At 43.5% G+C, this 21930-nt stretch overlaps 1 protein-coding gene across 7 annotated transcripts in view; it reads right to left on the bottom strand.

Annotated features, from left to right (window-relative positions):
* The window catches only part of ATXN2 (ataxin 2), a 401010-nt gene that overhangs the window by 189701 nt on the left and 189379 nt on the right, over positions 1 to 21930 (bottom strand). For 6 of the 7 annotated variants that reach the window (XM_030217312.1, XM_030217315.1, XM_030217310.1 and 3 more), the window contains 2 exons: positions 15800 to 15997; positions 13028 to 13210 (listed from right to left, as the gene is read on the bottom strand). In XM_030217312.1, coding sequence (XP_030073172.1) covers positions 13028 to 13210; positions 15800 to 15997 — 381 coding nt within the window. The remainder of the gene's footprint in view (positions 1 to 13027; positions 13211 to 15799; positions 15998 to 21930) is intronic. The other variant, XM_030217316.1, reaches the window with a different exon arrangement.

Here is a 21930-nt window from a genome sequence, read left to right as displayed (position 1 = left end):
GTCATAATATGTATGAGGAGAGACTGGAGGACCTGAACATACATACCCTAGAGGAAAGGAGAAGATGGGAAAATTAGGTTCTTACCTTGGTAATTTTCTTTCCTTTAGTCATAGCAGATGAAGCCATTACGCATGGGTTGTGTCCATCAACCAGCAGGGGGAGATAGAGAGTACTCAACTTTTCACAGTGCCTCATGGCCAGCCAGCTCCACTGCCTCTTCAGTATTTGAAGTTTCCAAAGCAGTATGGCAAACCACAATGGGAATAACATGAACTTTCCTCACAGCGAACGATGGCCCCTTAACAAGGGCATGAACTCAAAAGGAGGGAATGAACACATACTCCTGGAGGGAATAAACTCATCCTCCTTATTGTATAACTGGAGGGGATACACGCAACCTCCTGGAGGGAATTTTTTTTTTTTTTGTTACATTTGTACCCCACGCTTTCCCACTCATGGCAGGCTCAATGCGGCTTAAATGGGGCAATGGAGGGTTAAGTGACGTGCCCAGAGTCACAAGGAGCTGCCTGTGCCGGGAATAGAACTCAGTTCCCCAGGACCAAAGTCCACCACCCTAACCACTAGGCCACTCCTCCACTCCAAAACATAAACTCATCCTCCAAAACATAAACTGGAGGGAATGGACTCATCCTCCTATAAGTGAACATGAATCCTGAAGACTGTTTTCCAACTTTTTCCCAAGGAAGGAACTTCAGGAAACAAGAACAGAACCTCAAACAGATTCACAGCATACAGACAATCATACAGGGAGGGCTCATGGCTTCATCTGCTATGACTAAAGGAAAGAAAATTACCAAGGTAAGAACCTAATTTTCCCTTCCTTGTCATCAAGCAGATGAAGCCATTACGTATGGGATGTAACAAAGCAATCCCTATATAGGGTGGGAACAGGTCACACCACGCGCTAGCACTTCTGCTCCAAAACACACATCCCTCCTAGCAGCCACATCCAGCCTGTAATGTCGAGCAAAAGAGAGCTTAGAAGCCCATGTTGCTGCACTGCATATCTCTTGACGAGAGAGTGCTCCAGTTTCAGCCCAAGAGGAAGAAATCGCTCTGGTAGAATGCGCCTTAAAGGCTACAGGCGGAGACCGGCCGGCAAGCAGATAAGCTGAAAAGATAGTTTCTTTGAGCCAGCGGGCAATAGTGGCTTTAGACGCTGGAGACCCTCTGCGAGGACCTGATAGCAAAACAAACAGATGATCATAGATCCTGAAAGAGATAGTAACTCGCAGATACTGCAGCAGAGTCCTGCGCACATCCAACAGGTGCAACTGCCCAAAAGATTCTGGAAACTCCTCCTTATCAAAGGAGGGCAAGAAAATAGGCTGGTTTAGGTGAAACGCTGAAACCACCTTAGGCATGAAGGAAGGCACGGTCCAAACCGTGACCCCTGACTCTGAGAATTGCAGAAATGGGTCTCGACAGGACAGCGCCTGGAGCTCCGACACCCGTCTCGCCGAAGTAATGGCCACAAGAAAAACGGTCTTTAGTGTCAAATCTTTCTCCGATGCTCGCCGAAACGGCTCAAAAGGAGAAGCCTGCAGGGCCTTCAAAACTAGCCCCAGGTTACAAGCTGGACAGGGTGCTCGCACGGAAGGCCGGAGCCGAAGCACCCCACTAATAAACCGTGCCACATCTGGATGAGCAGCTAAAGACACACCTTCAACCTTACCACGAAGGGAGGCCAACGCTGCCACTTGCACCAGCAGGGAATTATAGGCCAAGCCTATTTGTACACCATCCTGCAAAAAGTCCAGAATCGGTGAGACAGGAGCCCGCATGGGTGTGATCGCTTTTGAAGCACACCAAGACTCAAACTGGCGCCAAATCCTGGCATAAGCCATGGAAGTGGAATGCTTGCGGGCCTGCAGGAGAGTGGAAATGACTGTGTTTGAATAGCCTTTGTCCCTCAATTGCGCCCTCTCAATCGCCATGCCAAAAGAACAAAGCGGCAGGTGTCCTCCATGGCTACCGGGCCCTGTAACAACAGGTTCAGTACCAGAGGTAAAGGAAGGGGAGCCTCCACTAGCATCCGTCGGAGGTCCGCATAACAAGGCCTCCTGGGCCAATCCGGGGCGATGAGGGCCACTTCTCCTGGGTGCAGCCGAATCCGCAGGAGCATGCACCCTATCAAGGGCCACGGAGGGAACACATATAGTAGGCCCGGAGGCCAGGGCTGAGTCAAGGCACCCAACCCTGCCGAGCGTCTGCTGAAGAAGCACGGGACTTTGGCATTTGAACTTGTTGCCTTAAGATCCATCAAGGGCTTGCCCCATTTGGCACATATCTGCAGGAATACTTTGTCTGCTAGTTCCCATTCTGCTGGATCGATCTGATGCCTGCTTAGATAATCGGCTTGCACGTTGCTCTGACCTGCAATGTGAGCTGCCGACAGAAACTGAAGCTGCAGCTCGGCCCAGTGGCAAATCTGTTCGGCCTGCGCGGCCAGTGCTCTGCACTGAGTGCCGCCTTGTCGATTTATGTAGGCCACTGCTGTCGTGTTGTCCGACATCACTCTGACAGCCAATCCTTCCAGGGTCACTTGAAAGGCCAGAAGTGCCTGAAACACCGCTTTCAACTCCAGGCGGTTGATGGACCACTCCGACTCCTCGGGTGTCCATAGACCCTGGGCGTGCTTCCCTTTGCAATGTGCGCCCCAGCCCTTCAGGCTGGCATCTGTCACTACTAGACACCAATCAGGGAGCGCCAGCGGCATTCCTCGCCGCAGCATGCTGTCTGAGAGCCACCACTCCATGCTGAGTCGGGCCGCAGGGAGCCAAGAAAGTCTGCATTGATAATCCTGAGAAACTGGAGACCACCTTTGAAGTAGGGAATACTGTAGAGGTCTCGGGTGCGCTCTCGCCCAGGGCACCACTTCCAATGTGGCTGTCATCGATCCCAGCAGCTGGACAATGTCCCAAGCTCGCGGACGGGGCATCCTCAGGAGCAGACAAACCTGATTCTGAAGCTTGCACCGCCTTAGCTCGGGTAGGTATACATAGCCCGAGTCTGTGTCGAACCTGGCCCCCAAATATTCTAGAGATTGTGAGGGGGTCAGGTGACTTTTGGTCATATTGACGACCCAGCCTAGAGATTGAAGTACTGAGACCACTCTGGCTGTAGCTTGATAGCTCTGTTACAGAGTCTGCTCTGATGAGCTAGTCGTCAAGGTACGGGTGAACCCTGATACCTTCTCGCCTGAGCAAAGCAGCTACTACCACCATTACCTTCGAAAAGGTTTGGGGAGCTGTGGCGAGGCCAAAAGGCAAAGCCCGGAACTGGAAATGTTTTCCCAACACCGCAAACCTCAGAAACTTCTGGTGCAGGGGCCAAATTGGTATGTGCAAGTAAGCTTCTTTCAGGTCTAGAGATGTGAGAAACTCTCCTGGCTGTACCGCAGCAATGACGGAGCGCAGGGTTTCCATGTGGAAATGCCGCACTCTCAGGGACTTGTTTAATTCTTTTAAGTCCAGAATAGGGCGAAAAGACCCACCTTTTCGCGGCACCACAAAGTAGATGGAGTATCGGCCGTAGCCATGTTCGGCGGGAGGTACCGGGGACACGGCCCCTAACTGAATCAGACCTTGCAAAGTATCCTCTACCGCCGCCCGTTTGGCGGCAGAACCGCATCGGGACTCCACAAACACGTCTCTTACTGGTGCGTTGAATTCTATTCTGTAGCCATCTCTGATCAGGTCCAGAACCCACTGATCTGAGGAAATATTGGCCCACTCCTCTGCAAAGAGGGAAAGACATCCTCCGATGACAGGAAGCGAGGAGGGGGCCGGCGCACCATCATTGAGAGGGTCGCCCCTGAACTCCAGGCCTAGAGCCGGTGGCTGCGGAACGCTTGTCCAAGCGAAAGGAGTTCCTCTGCTGAAAACGGGCACGAGAAGTGAACCCAGCAGAACGCCCCGGGCGGTATCTTCTAGCTTCACGGAAGCGAGGTCTATAAGAGGAGTGGACCACCTGGCCCTTGGAGGAAGGCCTCGGCCTATCTTCGGGCAAGCGCTGGGGTTTAGGATCTCCCAGGCCTTTAACAATTTTTTTTCCAACTCCTCACCAAATAGGAGAAGGCCTTGAAAGGGCAACTTCACCAACCTTTGCTTAGAGGCCATGTCCGCTGCCCAATGTCATAGCCAAATAAGACGACGAGCCGCCACCGCCACTGGTTTAGCCGAAGCTCTGACAATATCATAAAGGGCATCCCAAAAAGGACAAGGCCGACTCCAGCCGCGGAGCCACATCCGAGAAAGGCTCCGCTCTATCTCCGGGCTGTTCCACTGCCTGTTGCAACCACGCCAGGCAGGCTCTAGCAGCATAACAACTGCATGCAGACGCCCGAACAGTAAGACCTGCAATTTCAAAGGACCGCTTAAGTGCTGCTGCCAGCCTTCGGTCTTGTATATCCTTCAGGGCAACTCCTCCTTCCACAGGGAGGGTAGTTCTCTTTGTCACCGCAGTGACTAGGGCATCTACTTTAGGCATTGCAAAGCGAGCCAAATGCTCCTCACGCAGAGGGTATAATTGCCCCATAGCCCTGGAAACTTTCAAAGGTCCCTCGGGGTCAGCCCACTGAGCGGAAAAAAGCTCTTGGATGAAGTCATGCAAAGGAAAGGCTCGAGCAGGCCTTTTGGTACTAGCCATCCTAGGATTCACAGAGGAGGCCGTGCCACTGTCAGGCTCTTCAATAGAAAGGACCTGTAGGGCATCTGAAATAAGCGCTGGCAGCTCATCACGGTGGAAAATCCTCACCGCGGAGGGATCATCCAGATCCTGTGGTAATTCTGCACCTGACTCTGGCTCCTCGGACCACAAAGGCCTGCCAGAACTCTCCAAATCCTCACAGCCCGACCACAACGGGGAAAAAGGTGGTGCACCACAATCTGAAGGGGAATTAGCCCTTCTACGCTTTTCTTTATGCCAATTATCAGGGGAAATAGCCTCAGCGGGCAGTCCCAGGCCAGAATCCACCGGGGAGGGGGGGAGCAATAGAAGGGGCCTCAGACGACCCTTGAGGGAGAGCTCTTTTCAGCATGTATGCGTTATGCAATAACAACACAAAATCAGGGGAGAAAAACTCGCCCTGGGCACCCAGATCCCGTCCGGGGCTAGCCGCTCCCTGAATAGCCTCAATTTGAGGAATAACTATATCGTCCTGCTGTATCATCAAAAGCAATGTTTTGGGTCTTTTGAGGCACATGTGTTCATTCCAATACCGTGGAGGATGAGCCTTTTTCTTTTTTTACATCAGTGGAGCTTAAAGGATACCTGTGACCTTGATAGCTCAGTGCTGTGCTTCAACAAGGTGCAATTTCAATGAACACCGGCATCAGTCTGGCGTTCAGTATCACAAACTCTCAGCATTGAAATAGAAGGCAAATCCTTCTTCTTCTTCAGGCAGGACTCTGATGATGACCAGTCTTGATGGATCTATCAATGCTCGTGTTGATTGCTGCATTCTTAATGCTGACACATCCCCAGCATCCAATGCAGCTATGGAATCTATTGAGACAAATGCTTCCAATGCCAAAAATTGATAGGCCAGACTTATTGGTGTCAAAAATTTATTTTTGCTGCTTCTCACCACCACATAAAGACCTCTCTTGAATATCTGTGAACATAATTTAAAGTAAGAGCGTTCATAGTCCAAGGCATTGCAGGTATCAGATATGGGTATCCATAACGGATATGGTCCTGTTGCACTGGGTGCACTTCTTACATCCACTGAAAGCCTTTTTCTAGGCATGTCATCTGAAAAAAACAGTCAAAGCAAAATCCAACAACTCGATTCTGAACAAAAAACCTGACTGGGAGCCTCGGGTCTTCAATAGAGGCCTACATTGGGCTGAGCACAAAAAAAAAATAAAAGAAACTTTAAAAACAGCCAAAAACCTTACTAAGGCACTACAGGCAAGAGAATGAAGTTGAAAAACTTACAAAATCTCAGCTTTACCTTTATTTAAAGAAAAATCTCAGCTTTACAAATGAAAATACACATCTTGATGCAAGCTCTCTTGACAGATGACTGACCAGCTCCATAAAATACTGAAGACTGAGATGATCCTGTGTGACAGCAAAGCTAGGAAACTGTGTGAATGCAGTGAGATGGTTCAAAAACATTTAATACTAAACTGAAGTAGCTTCCTGCACTCAGACTCCACTGGCAACATCGTCCATGCTGTGGGGACTTGTCCTCATCGCTCTCAACAATTCACTGGACAAAGAAATCTCAATGCAATAAAACAAGATATCATATCAATGAATATTAAAAGCAACAATAAAATACAGTCCTTATCAGAACAGTTTATAGATACATATTGCAGTATAGTATGTCTTCTACAATATATGATGAAAACAAATTTTTTGCTGAAAACTTCTCTTGATAATTTTCATCAAGGTATCTGAGTTTACTTGACAGACCTGGTCAGGTAGGAAATTATGTTTAGTTTGGTCTGTATGTTATGATTTTGTATATCATGCTATTAGCATCATTTTATTTCTGCTAAGAACCCCTGGGTAATGGCATCTGCGAAACGTAAATAAAATAAAATGAAATACAGAATGTCGAGAGACATAATACAGTAGGCATAAAAATGTTCGAACTAGGATGATGCACATACTGCATAATTTTACCAATGATATGTCTTTCTAAAAATACATATCAAGCACATAAATCAAGGTTAAACCCGAAAAAACTGTAACAGAGCTACAAGTATCTAGACATCAGGATTTTTCAAGTTTTAACCTATATATAGGAGGCTTCCCAAGCCTATACTGTAGACCCCCATGACCACCTGAGTATTCACGTACTCATAAATATGTGAATATGTGTGAGACAAATCTCAATATACTAGAGACACAGTATATGCAAATTTATACCTGCATATTCATTGTGAATATCCTGAACACTCAACTGGCCATGGGGTCACCAGTATACATTTGGGAAGCTACTATATATACTCTCTCCTCTTCCCAGACTCACTCACTTTTTACTGCTGTTGAACGAAAATGGCAGGACAACTATGCTACTGGAAAATGAAATCCATACAATGAGACAGTAGCAATGTGGTTGAGCCAAGACAGTCATCCTATGTGGGAGGTGTCATCTATCTGGCTAGGATGGGATAAGGTTTGCACCAAAGAAATAGCTGGCCTGCTGCCCTGGAGACTCAATGGGAGATGGATGTAAGGGGGAAGGGAGGGAAGAATAGGGCTGTGCAGAACAAAAATTTTGTTTCATTTAGTTCTCGATGTCATTTATGTGATTTTTTTTTGTTCTTTTCCCCCCATTTTGGGGTCAATGTCATCAATAATGCACACTGTTTTGGCAAAAGAATGTGCACTATTAAAACAGGGGAAAAAATTCCCATGTTGTTTCCAACAAAAGCCCAGTTCAAATCCCATTACAGTTCTCTGTGATCTTAGGCAAGTCATTTAACCTTCCACTGCCTCAGGTGCATTGTGAGTCCTCTGACAGGAACCTTGTGCACCTGAATGTAACGTACTTTGTGCTACAATTGAAAAGGTGCGAGTCAAACCCTAGTAATAAAAAATAAAATCCCTAGAGAAGAATACAATGAGGAGACTGAATGCTATTTTGTTAAGCAGTAAGGAAGCAATCAAAGAAAAGGAAGTTGGAAAGCGGAGCAAGGAGACAAAGACAGAAGAGGAATGCAGCTACATTTTATTTTGTGTGAAGGCTAATGGGCTCCCACATTAGATATACTCTCCTTAGTTCTGGGAAGGCCTTCAAGGCCTCAGTGCGCATGCAAGGGATTTCCTGCACTTCCCTCACGTCCCCCTCCCCTTCATTATATTCAAAACTGATTGAAATGGTACATCGTAAGCAGGGAAAGAAGGCAGGGAAGGGTGGCTGCATTCCCCTACTGTCCAAGGAGAAATCCCCATTATAGGTAGGCAATTTTGCTTTCTCTGTGGAGATGCAGGTATACTGTGGGTGATTACAAATCTGAGTGCTGCCCACATACAGAATATGTATATTCAAATTTGCACTTTGACAACCCAGAACAAAGATGATGGGAGATAGATTAAAGAAAGTATAGATTTGGGTAACTTGACTAATTTGTTCATCAGTTGACATCAGATAACCATGGCTAACAATGAAATGAGACTAAAAAAACATATTCCAAAGCTGAGCATGTCACAAATCAATATTTAATTAGTTCAGGCAAACAGGTTGTATAGGTCTGATTGCCCAAAGACGCTAGCTTAGTAAGAATCCGATTCAATAGAGTAGCACTTGGTGAAGGTGTAGATGCTTGACCAAGCAGCGGCTCTACAGATGTCCACTTAGCGGTGTCAAATGGGAGTCTATAAGAATTCTTCTTGTGATTGGTATGCTTGGATTGTTAGGACCAAACAAGACAAACAACTAGGATCCCATCCTGATACTGCTGGTAACCTAGATGTAATATATGAGTGCCCATACACAGTCTAAAATATGAAGAATTTCCCCCACTTTAAGCATGTGAGGTTTCAGTAACAAAACAAGGAACATAACTGATCGATTACGATGAAATTTCAAAAATACTTTAAGGAGGAACTTAAAATGGCTGCATAGAAACATCCTACTTGGAAAGAACTAGGAACTTCCTTGAGTAAAGATACGATCAGTGCAGCCTGTTTCCATTCCCATGGTCTCTGGCTCTGTAAAGGCTCTGTGGCACCAACTTCTTGAGTACTTAAGTGTACAGCTACATGGGTCCTGATGCTATCTCATATTCATTGTATATGGACAGGATAAGGTATGGACTACACTCCTCAAGATGTTGAGCAGTAGTGCAATCAGGCTCTGAAAATCACTGGAGAGGGACTTAGAGAGCTTTAGTCTGCTGAATAATGGAGCAGTGGTAGTACAACATTAGGAGTAACTGTGCTGCAATATGTGAACTCTATTGCTCTCTAGAACATTTTGTTCCCTTTTATTTTGAGGATCTTTTCCTGGAGGAATGTTGGTGTGAAGCTTTATTGTCCTCAGAATGTTTGCCAGTGATTAATGCAGAAGCTATGAACGCTTATGTCCTAGCACTGGAAGGCCTTTGTCCTAGATGTTGAAACACCAAGTTTTAAACTGAAGATTCTGGAAGACCTGATGGACTGGCAGTGCATTAACAGTATTACAGTCTGTTAATGCACTGCCAGTCCAACAGCCCCAGAGAACAAAAAAAAAAACTTCAACTCAGTATTACAGAGTTAAAGTTTTTTTTGTTCTCTGGGGCTGTTGGCAATATTATGTTCAAAGTCTTTGCAAGCCTGTTTAAAGAAAATGGGTAGGAGAAATCCTCCACTTGTTCAGGTTTCAGTGCTAAGGGATCTTCTGTATTCTGAGTTTGATCAATAAGATCATATTCTGTGATAGTTTCAGGGACTATGTGAGATTCAGCTTGGTGTGGATGCAAGTCATCTCAGAACCTGGCTACAGCATAAGGCATAAGTGTCCAGAAAACTCATGAATCCTGGTAGCAGTAGGGGAAACTAAAAGGCTCCCCAACACCATGTGCAAATTACTGTGTGGGAAGGATACTGCACCCACATAGTGGGAATGGGGGTGAGGGGGGGAAGAAGGAAAGTTTTCAAGATGTTAGCATTTTCTCATATTTATTTATTTGTTACATTTGTATCCCACATTTTCCCATCTTTTTGCAGGCTCAATGTGGCTTACATATTAACGTTAACGGCATTAGCCGGTTCCGGTCTTAACAAATACAAGGTATGAATGAATACAAGGTGATATTATGGTAGATAAGGTACATGTGTAGTAGGTACAATTGGGGGGAACTTAGAGAGGGAGAAGGGGAGGAAGAGTCAGTTAATGTCCATTATGGTTTTTGATTATATTGTGTCGCAGGTGTCCAGGTTTTTTTATGTTGGGTCGGTGGGGTATGCTCTTCTGAACAGGACTGTCTTGCTTTCCCGATATTTAGGTAGTCTGGCGTAGGTTTTACTGCTTTTGGCAGTGCGTTCCATAGTTGTGCACTAAGTAGGAAAAGCTGGATGCATAGGTGGTTTTGTATTTGAGTCCTTTGTTGCTTGGGTAGTGCAGGTTTAGGTAAGATCGTGCAGATCTTGTGGTATTTCTGGTTGGCAGGTCGATTAGGTCTGTCATGTATCCAGGTGCCTCACCGTAAATAATTTTATGAACAGTCGTGCAGATTTTGAAAGTGATTCATTCTTTGATTGGAAGCCAGTGCAGTTTTTGTCGGAGTGATTTGGCACTGTCAAAATGCGTTTTTCCAAATATAAGCCTGGCTGCTGTGTTTTGGGCGGTCTGGAGTTTTTTTTTATGATTTGATCCTTGCACCCCGCATAGATTCCATTACAGTAGTCTATGTGGCTTAGTATCATTGATTGTATCAGATTACGAAATATTTCCCTCTGGAAGAATGGTTTCACGCGTTTGAGTTTCCACATTGAGAGAAACATTTTCTTTATGGTGGATTTTGCTTGGGTATCTAGTGAGAGGTTACGGTGTGGACTGTTGCTCTGAAAATTTTCAGGCTGTCTGAGATAGGGAGGGTGTATCCTGGGGTGTTAATGTTTGTGGATTTGTATGTATTGTATTGGGATGAGATGATGAGGCAGTGTGTTTTTTTCTGTATTGAGTTTTAGTTGGAATGCATTTGCCCATGAGTTCATGGTGTTTAAGCTGAGCCCGATTTCGTTGGTGATTTCTGCCAAATCATGTTTGTAGGGGATATATAATGTAACGTCATCAGCGTAGATAAATGGGTTAAGGTCTTGGGTGGATAAGGACTTGGCTAGGGGCGTCGTCATAAGGTTGAAAAGGATCGGTGATAGTGGTGATCCTTGCGGTACGCCACAGTCTGGTTTCCACTGTGACAATGTGTTTTTGATTTCTCTTGATATGTTCTTGTGGTTAGAAAGCCCTTGATCTAATTGAGAGTGGCACCACTGATTCTGAAGTATTCTAGGAGTCTTAGCAGTATGTTATGGTTAACCATGTCGAACGCACTTGACATGTCAAATTGGAGGAGGAGAATGCTCCTGCCTATTGCTATTTCCTGCTTGAATTTGGTTAGGAGAGTAAATAGTACTGTTTCAGTGCTGTGTAGGGGTCGAAATCCTGATTGTGACTCATGTAGTATAGTGAATTTGCTTATGTAGTCATTGAGTTGTTTGGTCACCAGACCTTCCATTAGTTTGACTACTAGTGGGATAGATGCTACTGGGCGGTAACTGGTAATGTCGTTTGTGTTTTTATATGAGCTGCTGAAACAGTTACAATGACAGGACAGTAAATTAACCCCTTGGTTAACAAGACTGGTGGGGGCGGAACCCAAGGATCCAGGCACTGGGTGAGCACTGAGTGATATCTCACTAGCCTAGATGATTTCCCACAGGCTTGAGAGCAGCAGAAGCATTTCAATGAAATGGTAGCTTTGGTAGAGGGGATATAAGGACAATGTAGATCTTTCACTGGGTCTAAAAGTACCACCAGAATATGGTAGTTTCCAAATAGGTGCTGCCCTTTTTATTGTGCCCTTTTGTCCTTTTGCTCCATGCCATACTTGGCAGCCCTTTAGGAAGCCAGAGTGATTGTGGCTCAACTTGTTGGTTTTTGAAGAGCAGGGGCCAGTCTAGTATCTTAGTCCTCCATGCTTTGATTCTGCCTGTTCAGTGATGGAAAGGGTTATCACATTAGTGAGACTGGCAGCCTTCCCATTCTGTGAGAAGAGGCAGCATTTCTATACTTACCCATGACAGCAGTGGCAGCCTTTCTAATCTTCTCTTTGACAAGGCGCTCTTTCTACTGAAGCCACCGTGGGTCAGCTTTACTATCAGAGATCGCTCCTGCATGTGCCATTTCTGAGCCTACTGGGAAGGAATATGGCTCAAAAATCCTGTGCTTTCAGCAAAAGCCAGAGATCAGGGAGATCCTAGCTCTATTCCCCCTTTTTTTTTTCTTTTTCCTTTTTTTTAAATTTCTGAAAGCAATTCTGTTTGTGTCTGGTCATGCCAGCGAATGAAGTATACTGAAGGGGAAGAGGAAGCAACAGAAAGACCGTGCAGGGTTAGAGAGGTCTAAATGCTCTCTAAGCTAGCAAGGACACATCTGTCACAGATCCTGCCAAACATCACCCAAAGGGTGCCTGTATCTCCCCAACTTAGCCACAGAGAAAAGTACCACCTATGCAAGGAAGTTTCATGTGAAGTAGGGCAAGAGGAGAGAGGACTGGAAACATGAGGTAAAATAGGCATAAAAAAATGAGTATCGAGAAAACTTAAATGAATGGAAAAACAACAATGATAAAGAACCATAGAATAAATCTAGGCAGAAAGGTTAGCAATTTTTTTATATATATATAAAATGTTTGGTAATATATTCTTTTTTTTTTAATCATTTATATTGCCAGATCTAAAGAAAAAAAATATACCTGAATTCATAGTTTAAAAATAAAAGCAATTTTTTTGCCCATTTTGAATTAAAAAGCCACTCCATTATATGCGCTGCTTTTACTTCTAAAAAGTCCCCTATAAACTCAACTTAATTATAACTGTAATGTGAAATATATTATTGAAAACAGAAGAAAATGCTAACAGATTTAAAAACAAAATACCATATGAAGAAATAGATCATCAACAACTTCTATACATGGGGAACACCACTTCTGTACAGATTTAAGTAGTAGCTTAACAGTAGGATAACTACATGGTACAAGATTTCTTTGATAGATATAACAGGTGTCAAAATAGCAAATAACCTTACCAGAATGAACATGAGAAACACCCTGTATGTGATATCTACCAAGACTGGGAAATTAAGTGATATGAACAACCATGTCAACTTTGCAGAATGCCTCAACTAACTCCGAGGTAAAAGACTAATCGAGATTTCTCAACTATACCACAATTCACAGTGATGCCAGCAAACTAGGCAGTAAATATTAGGTAGTCAGAAGCAATTAGCTAAAAATAAATGAACTCTGAAAAGGACTATATTAATCAAGTTTCACTTACCACCACTAACAACAGATGACCAGGTCCCACCTGAAGAGTTGTTTCGTGCCACAGGAGGAGTGGCTACGTCTCCTGGTGCATTATGAGATACAAATTCTAAGCTACCTGAAATTGTACCCCTGCCACCGGAAATTCTGTGACCTCTAGGGTGCCGTTGTGCCTTAGGAGACATCCTTGGAGGCCCTAGGAGGGAGAGGGAGGGGAAGGGGGAGGGGGGAGGGAAATGTTCCATATAAGTTAAATGCAATTCTCTATATGTAAGAAGTCAGAATTTGTTTTTCATGTGAATCTATTCTAGATACACCCCCATTAAAAAAAAATCTATTTTCCTCACATCTCTCTTTCAAACCAACTACATGTAGAAAAGTCTGAAAAAACAAAATGGCCAAACTATCATGTGACTTCGATCTGACATAAAGCATACTTCAGAGCTATTCATCAGCTTACTCATGCCAGAACTATTCACAGCAACACTATTATCAAAACTATTTTTCCCCAGTCAAAACCTTTTAGTAAAGTCAGTTAACCACTAAACCATACACTGGAGGGAATGAACAGTCAGTGTTCCGCTAACCTCAGAATGCCTTCTACCAACTGTCGATTTAAACCCCAAAACTAGAACTACTTGGTTGGAACCCCACCTCCCCTCCTCAGCATTTAGCAAAACACTGGATACTGCTCATGATAGCTGAAAAGTCTTAACAGTGCTCCTCTACACTAAAATAGTAGTTTCTATCAACATCTGTCAAAACATATAGCAAATTGAGGGCTAGATTTACTAATGGACACAACCGTATTCTAACACATTCACATGCATTACCACAAATTTACTGCATTAGTATGCTAATATGATACCACACTAATAACTCTAGACCTGAAACTGTATATTAATGCACTTGTTGGATTATTATTTTTTTTAAAGATAGCTATTTTATGATCTTAATATTTTGAATGCAAATATATAATTAGAATTATGCCTCTGAAATACTAACAGGATAAAAGGCAGATACTGGTCAGAAGTAGATATTTATAAATACTAAGAGCACACTTGGCATACCTGTCTTCTAAATCATTTTAAAAACTGTGTGGGTTTTTAACTTAAAGATATTATACAACAATAAAGTTAAATGGAGAGTGCAAGAAAATTATTTTTTGGGTGCTTAGAATTTTAGGAAATGGAGCTAACTGGTTGTCCAAATGGGAGAGAATTTAAAATATGAATGGTATATCTGTAAATTGGTTTTGCTATAAAACTAGGAGAAAACACTTTGAAAAACTGAATATGAATTAGGACAGTTCTACAGAGCAATGGCACTGCTCTGTGCTGTCAGCAGAGGACCTGGGTTTAATTCCCAGCTCTGGTCTTCTGATCCCCAAGTTGACCAGGAATGCTGAAGACAGGTGTTCACAGTGCCATGGGAAAGTCCCAAAAGAGCTGGAGACAACTGCCAGCCCCCCCCCCCCCCCCCAAAAAAAAAAAAAAACCCTACTAACATCAAAGTTGTTTTTTCCTTATATCTTGGACATTGAGGGGCCTTTTTACTAAAGTGTGTTAAATAGTTAGCACGTGAATTAGTGCATGTTAACTGCTACTGCATGAGAATGCTAACTGTTCCTACGATGGTTTAATAGCATGCACTAATGCATTAAGTACATTTTCTTTTGGAGCGGGAACTAGGCATGGCATGGATGGAGAGCATGTGTGGACAGCAAACAGTAGGTAGCTTGGCGTATATACCGTGCACTGTCACCTATAGTTAGCACACATGCATCCATGCCAACTGCAACCAGGCTTTACATGCACTAATGAACATTTCTGTGCGGGACCTGCAGAGGACATGCTAGGAACACCCCCAATAGCTGCTACGTCACCTTTGCATTTACTGCGCATTAAAGGTTCTGTTTACTTTAAGCCGTCCTATAGGCACGCAAACCTTTTACTGCATGCTAAAAATTAGCATGTGCTAATAACGACATTCATTATATTCCTATGGGTGTCTCTATAATTAGCGTGCACTAATTTTTAGCATGCACTAAAAAGTTTGCACACCTACATCACGGCTTAGTAAACAGGGCCCCAAGTTTTTGCTGTTAATGCGCAGCAAAGGTAAAACAGAAGGCACTTTAGTAAAAGGGGCCCTAAACGCTGAAATTACATTTTACAGTGTTTTAACTTCTATATTATGCAGCTAAAAAGAAAACATTATTTTCAGGTATGTAGGGAAGAAGAGTTGAACATGTGTCACAATGAAGGAGGGGGGGGAGGATGAATTACTTGGTCCTGTTTATTGAGACATAGATACAATACAAGGGACCAGTGCTCTAAGACCAAACTGAGGTTTTGGTATTTCTGAAAAACAACTGAGGAAACTGAGCTAACAGCCTTTGTTAAGTGTCTAAGGTGGAACACAGAAACCTTTCATTTAATTCAGAGAACTAGTCAATCTGTTATTACCATATGTTTCAGCAGTGTGAAAGTGTTTTTATTTTTCAAACTTCTAAGGTATATAGGTGCATTATAAACAGTAAGTCAAGGTGTACATTTCCTAGAAGGGTATGCAAAATCAGAATGCAGCTTTGCTTTTGTATACTTTCTCACCCAACAAACCCCAAAATAAAATATATATATATACATATTTAACATGATCAACAAAGATTAACAAACAGAAAAAATTATAGGTTATTAAAGAGGAGGAAATAATTTTGTAATTAAAATCTCACAAAAGGAAACAAAGACAAACAAAAAACCCATGAACAACTGTGGTATTGTACCTTCTGAAGAACCGCGTTTAGGCACAGTAGAGACAGGAGCTGGAGAACCATGAGCAGAGGGGTGAGACGGGGGCCGTGATGGCCGTGAGGGCGGCCTTGTAGGGGTGGCTGCTCGAGGTGGAAGAGAGTTAGGACCTGACTGGTAGCGAGAAGGTGGGCGAGAGGAAGGAGATGGGCAAGGCGATGGCCAGGGAACACCTGACAGAACAAATGATATGAAGGAAAGTATAAAAACTAAAGAAAAAAAATTATGGGGGAATACAAGCAAACAGAAAAAGCAAAATAAGACAAAAACGTTTTTTTATACATTTATCCCTCTGAGTGTATACATATTCTGGTTACTTTTTTTTTTTTCAAATACATTATATCCAGTTTAGAGTATTCACACAAGCAATGGTCATACTTGTGACTAAGTATACACAGGCTCTCAAGGGGTTAAATGAATATTTATGTGTAAAACTAAGGGAAACAGTTATTCTATTAGACTTTTTGAAGCAAGGTTCATCAGCAATTATGTTCCACAAAAAGGTGAGCAAATCTCATACAAAGCAAATTTATGATGGCTAACAAAGCAAAATGAGTAGAGCATTTATGATAGACTTTTACTAATGCCCACCAAGAAGTCAGTGAAAATACACACTTTACCAAATAAATTGTTAACAGATTGATGTTTTGAGTCATTTCCACTATGTCTCTGAATCATGCAGGACTTGCTTTCACCAGAATGAAGGAAAAGGGAGATTATAACTTAATTTCATTCATGTGCATTTTATTAGCAAATGATTTTTCAACCTACTTCTCAGCAAAATGTCTTCCTAGTTCCACTTTGGAAAATTCTTGACACAGCCCTAACAATAAGTGATCAACTGTCACATTAAGAGGGTAATTTTATAACAGGATTCCTAGGTTAGCAGGGCAGTAAGGCACCTACTTTATAATGGCACATAGACATCTGTGTCTATATAAAATGTTATCCTGCTGAAATCATGCCTAGATTCTCCATATATAGGCGCAGATATAGCAAAGTTATTTACCTGTAGCAAGTTTTCTCTGAAAACAGTAGGCTAATTATTCTCATAACTGGGTGACATCATCAGACGGAACCCAGTGCGGATGCTGCCCAGCTTACTGTCTCAAGATATCTTTGGTAGCATCCCACTGCGCATGGGTGGGTGCCTTCCCATACAACATGTGAGCGTGGGACCAGCAGTCTAATAAACAAAGCTAGAAAAGACAGCTCCAAGGGGAGGAGGGAGGATTTGTGAGAATAACTTGCCACAGGTAAGTAATCTTGTTTTCAGAGGACAAGCAGGCTATATCATTCTCACAACTAGAAATCCCTAGCCACCAGGCTCACCGAAAACAATGCTAGGACAATAGGGACTTGCAAGGCCTAAAAAAAAAATAAATCACCCTGAAACTATACTCAGCTGGTTGTGAAGGTGCAGTCTGGAACTGAAATAACAGGCCTAGGTGGGTGGAGTTGGATTCTAGACACCAGACAGATTCTGCAGTACAGTCTAACCAAACAAGCTGTCATGTCGGGTATTCTGCTCAAAGAAGTAGCAAGATGTAAATGTGTGGACTGAGGACCACATTGCAGCCTTGCAAATCTCCTCAATGTGAATGTGTGGACTGAGGACCATGTTGCAGCCTTGCAAATCTCCCCAATAGAGGCTAACCCCAGATGGGCTACTGATGCAACCATGACATGACCCTCCAGAGAGTCAGACCAGCTTGGGCGTAAGAGAAAATAAATGCAAGCCAAATGAATAAAATGTGTTTCCAATGGCTACCCCCTTCCTTCTTGGATCAAAAGAAACAAAAAGCTGGGTGGGTTATCTATGGGCTTTAGTCCGCTCCAGACAGAAGGCTAACGCTCACTTGAAGTCCAAGGTGTGCAGAACACTTTTTCCAGGATGGGCATTTAAGTTTTGGGAATAATGTTAGAAGAACGACTGATGGTTAAGATGGAACTCCGACACCACCTCAAGAAAGAACTTAGGGTGCATGTGGAGAACTAATCTGTTATGATGAAACTTTGTGTAAGATGGATCCACTACTAGGGCCTGATGCTCACCCTGCGAGATGAAGTGACCACCACCAAACCTTCCAGGAGAACAACAATGAGATACCATGACACAGTAGGAGGTTTGATAGGGAGCTTTATCAACAGTAAACCTTGCATGAAGCAAACAACTAGAGGCTGTACAGAGATGGGCTTACCTCTCACACGGTCGTGAAAAGCACCGATTGCACTGATTACCAAGTTGGTTTATAAACAAGATTTAAAAGAGATGCAGCAGGTACTCAAGCAGTTTTTATGTAGGATGAGAGACTAGAGCCTTGCTCTCACACCAGATGGCAAACCTCTTCCTCTTAGTGGAATCTTTCTTGGACGCCAGCAAGAACTTGGAGAGACCCTCAGGCAGCTGCAAGGAGCCAAATTCTAAGCGTTCAACATCCAGGCCATGAAAGCCAGGGACTGGAGGATGGAATGAAGAAAAGACTCCTTATTCTGAGTGATGAGGGTTGGAAAACACTCCAGTCTATGATTCTTCAGAGGATAACTCCTGAAGTAGAGGGAATCACACCTGCCTCAGCCAGAATGCAGCAATAAGGATCATGGTTCTTTTGTCTCGACTAAGTTTCAGCAAAGTCTTCCCTATCAGAGGAATGCAGGGTTACACATTCAGAAGGCCTGTTCTACAGCAGAGAAGAAAGGCATCTGCTGCTAGCCTGCCATGTGACCCGAGTCTGGAGCAGTACTGAGGAACTATATTGTTGAGATGAGTGGCAAAAAGATCCACTGAGGAAATGTCCCACTCTCAGAAGATCTAGTGTTCCAACGCCCATGTTCAGAGACCACTGAGGTTGCTTGACCCTACTCAGCCTGTGTGCCAGACCGTTCTGCTTCCCTGCCAGATATATGGCCCAGAGCACCATGCTGTGGCTGGTGGCCAAAGTCCAAATTCCAACCACTTCCTAACACAAGGGGTAGGAACCCGTACCCCCCTGCTTGTTCACATAATACATGGCAATCTGGCTGTCTGTTTGAATTAGGATAATTTGGTTTAACAGTCAATCTCTGAAAGCCTTTAGAACATTCCAAATTGCCTGGAGCTCCAGGAGGTTGATGTGCAATGAAATCTCTTGGGCAGATCAAACTCCTTGGACGTGAAGACCATCTCCATGGGTTCCCCACCCCATAGTGGATGCATCAATTTGAGTCAGGTTTGAAAACATAAAGGCAGTGCTTCTCAACTCAGTCCTTGGAGGCACACCCAGCCAGTCAGGTTTTTGGAATATCCACAATGAACGTGCATGAGAGATTTGCATGCACTGCCTCCTTGGTATGCAAATCTATCTCATGCATATGCATTATAGATAGCCTGAAAACCTGACTGGATAGGTGTGCCCCAAGGACTGGGTTGAGAAGCACTGCGTTAGGGTACCATCATGGATAAGAAAAAGTCATCTTTGTTCAGTTTTAGTTTGATTTTTGTTGGATTTGCTTCTACTGGTGCCTCCTGTCAAGTCCCCCACAGCATCTTTTGACCTGCTGATGAAAGCTTCTTTTGAGTCACCTGGACCTGGAAGGTCCCCTTTTTGGTGGCATAAATTCAGCGTGTAGATTGAGTATGCACCAGACCCTAGTAAATGATCCATCTTACACCAAGTTTTACAGTAACAGGATGAGTTAGCAGAGCCACTTTACGTTCCTTTCCAATGCAGTGTTAGATTTCCACCCACCTTGATAAGTCCTTCCAATAATTTTCCCAGGATTCATGCCTACAAAGGTGAAATTGCACTACACAAATTGGATTGCAAGAGAGCCTTGGCTTTATGTTTGGAGCGGACTAACACCCTTAGAAACACCACCCCACTTCTTGTTCCTTTTGATCCAAATATGTAGGGACTGACTTCAACAAAAATAAACTCATTGACTAGCAGGGCTTCATTTCCTTTGATTATACCCAGGCTGACTTGGCTCTAGAGGGTTATGTCAAAGCAATGGTGGTGGTGGTGACCCACTTGAGATCATTTCAGTAGAGGAAATTTGCAAAGTTCAACATGGACATCTGTTCATACAATCACATCACTCTACTGCTGGTTTAACAATAGGTTTAGCAGTTAGTCCTGCTACAGTTACTATCTAAACCAGTGGTTGTCAACCCAGTCCTTGGGTCACAGCTTTTCCCAAAAGATTCTAATATCTAAGCTTCTCTTCCCAAGTGCACTGAGGAGGGAGAGTCTTGGAACTTTTGGCCATTTTGAGAGTGGATTCAACCACCAAAGAATAATAAGGTAGCTGTTGCTCCATGAATCAAGGAGTTTTCTGTACTCTGCATATAGTCACCCTTCTCATTTATTGGTGCTGCAGAGGAGGAGTCTCCCACATTCTCATCTGTATATCCTTGAGGATTCTGTGAACAGGCAATGTCACAGATTTCTTACGGGGGGCGGGGAGGAGGTAGAGGACTGGAAAGTGTCCAATGCTTCTGCCCTGGGTTTCTCCTCCATCTCTAACGTAAATAAATGACTTCAGCTATTTCCTGCACAAAAATGATAGAGACAGACTTTGAAGGCAAGCCAGTTGAGTCTTTTTCAGAGAATATTTCTGTTCGTAATCCCAGAAGCACTCATACACAGACCCTGAAAAATACTCCAGAAGAGAAGTCTAAACCTGTCTCGACCTACTGACATTGGTGTTAAGCCTTGGGCGAGAGCACTGAGACACCATGGATCTCCAATGCCTCAGTGAAGCCTCCTTCCATGATGCAATAGAGAGAGATAATGGTGTGGCAGATACTGACCCCGATGCCCTTTGAAGTCTCGGGGTCAGTATGTGCCACCAGTTGGATATCTCTCTTTCTCTCTGCATTGGGCATGACTCTAACAATAACATATCCAAATGGTCTCTACTGATGCCTGATGTTGAAGGTGAGCAAAGTAGGCTCAATGCTAACACATCCCCAGCATCCTAAACAGCTTCAGGACCTATGGAAACCAATACTTCTGATGTTGAATTCAATGGATCAGACTTATCAAGAGACACAAATTTGTTCACACTGCTTTTCACACGCACCAAGACTTCTCCTGGACATCTACAAACATAATTTACAATGAGAGGGATCGTGATCAGACGCCAGTCATTTCAAGCACTTTTGTGTATCTATGAGGGAAATGGTCCTGTTGCACCAAGTATAACTCTTCAACCTAGCAAAGGCTTCTTTTCTGAAACATATCATCTGGAAAAATAGCCACACAAAATCAAATCCAAACATACCCAACCAAGAGCCTAAGGTTCTCGACTGAGGCCTACACCAGGCTGAGAGCAAAAAATAAAGGAAAAGTGAAAACAGTTGAAAATCTGTCTAAGACACTATCAGGAAAAAGTACCGCATAATAGCGACAAGACTACATTAGAAAAACTTACAAAATCTGGAATAAAGAGGAGAGAAAATGTTTTTCCTTGAGCTCCAGTAATGTGCAACTGATCGGCTCCCTTACCCTCACTATTGAGAACACACCTTTAGAACTGGTTAATTCTCTCAAGTATTTCAGTGTGACTCTTGATTCTCATCTTTCCTTTCATTCTCACATTTCAGCAGTAGCTAAAACTTTCTTCTGTTCTCTTTGTTGTATTTGTTCCATTCAGAGTTATTTGGATGATATTTCCTGTGCTACACTTCCTTGCTCTCTTCTCGTTTAGACAACTAGAACATTATCTTTGAGGGTCTCCCTAAGGTTCTCCTCACTCGTTTTCAGACTGTACAAAACACAGCTATTTGTTTGCTTACGCATGCTTATAGATCTCACATTTCATCTCTTCTAGCTCACCACCACTGGCTCTCTGTCCCATTCCGTGTACAGTTTAAAATCCTCACATTAGCCCTCCTGTATTCTACGCTCATCCTTAGCTTCTCATCTTTCTATTCCTGCAGTTGTTTATTCTCATCTTGAGTCTACACATCATGAAGCCTTCTTTTGCATAATTCCCACACTTTGGAACACTCTTCTCCTTGATATCCATTCTGAGCACTCATATCCTCGGTTTAGATCGTTACTCAAGGCCCACCTGTTTAGGGCAGCCTTCCCTAATTTTACTTTTTAGCTTACTTTGGCGG

This window comes from Microcaecilia unicolor, chromosome 11 (genome assembly GCF_901765095.1).
Source record: "Microcaecilia unicolor chromosome 11, aMicUni1.1, whole genome shotgun sequence".
In the NCBI taxonomy this organism is placed as follows: domain Eukaryota; kingdom Metazoa; phylum Chordata; class Amphibia; order Gymnophiona; family Siphonopidae; genus Microcaecilia; species Microcaecilia unicolor.
This window is presented reverse-complemented; position numbering and strand designations above follow the sequence as displayed.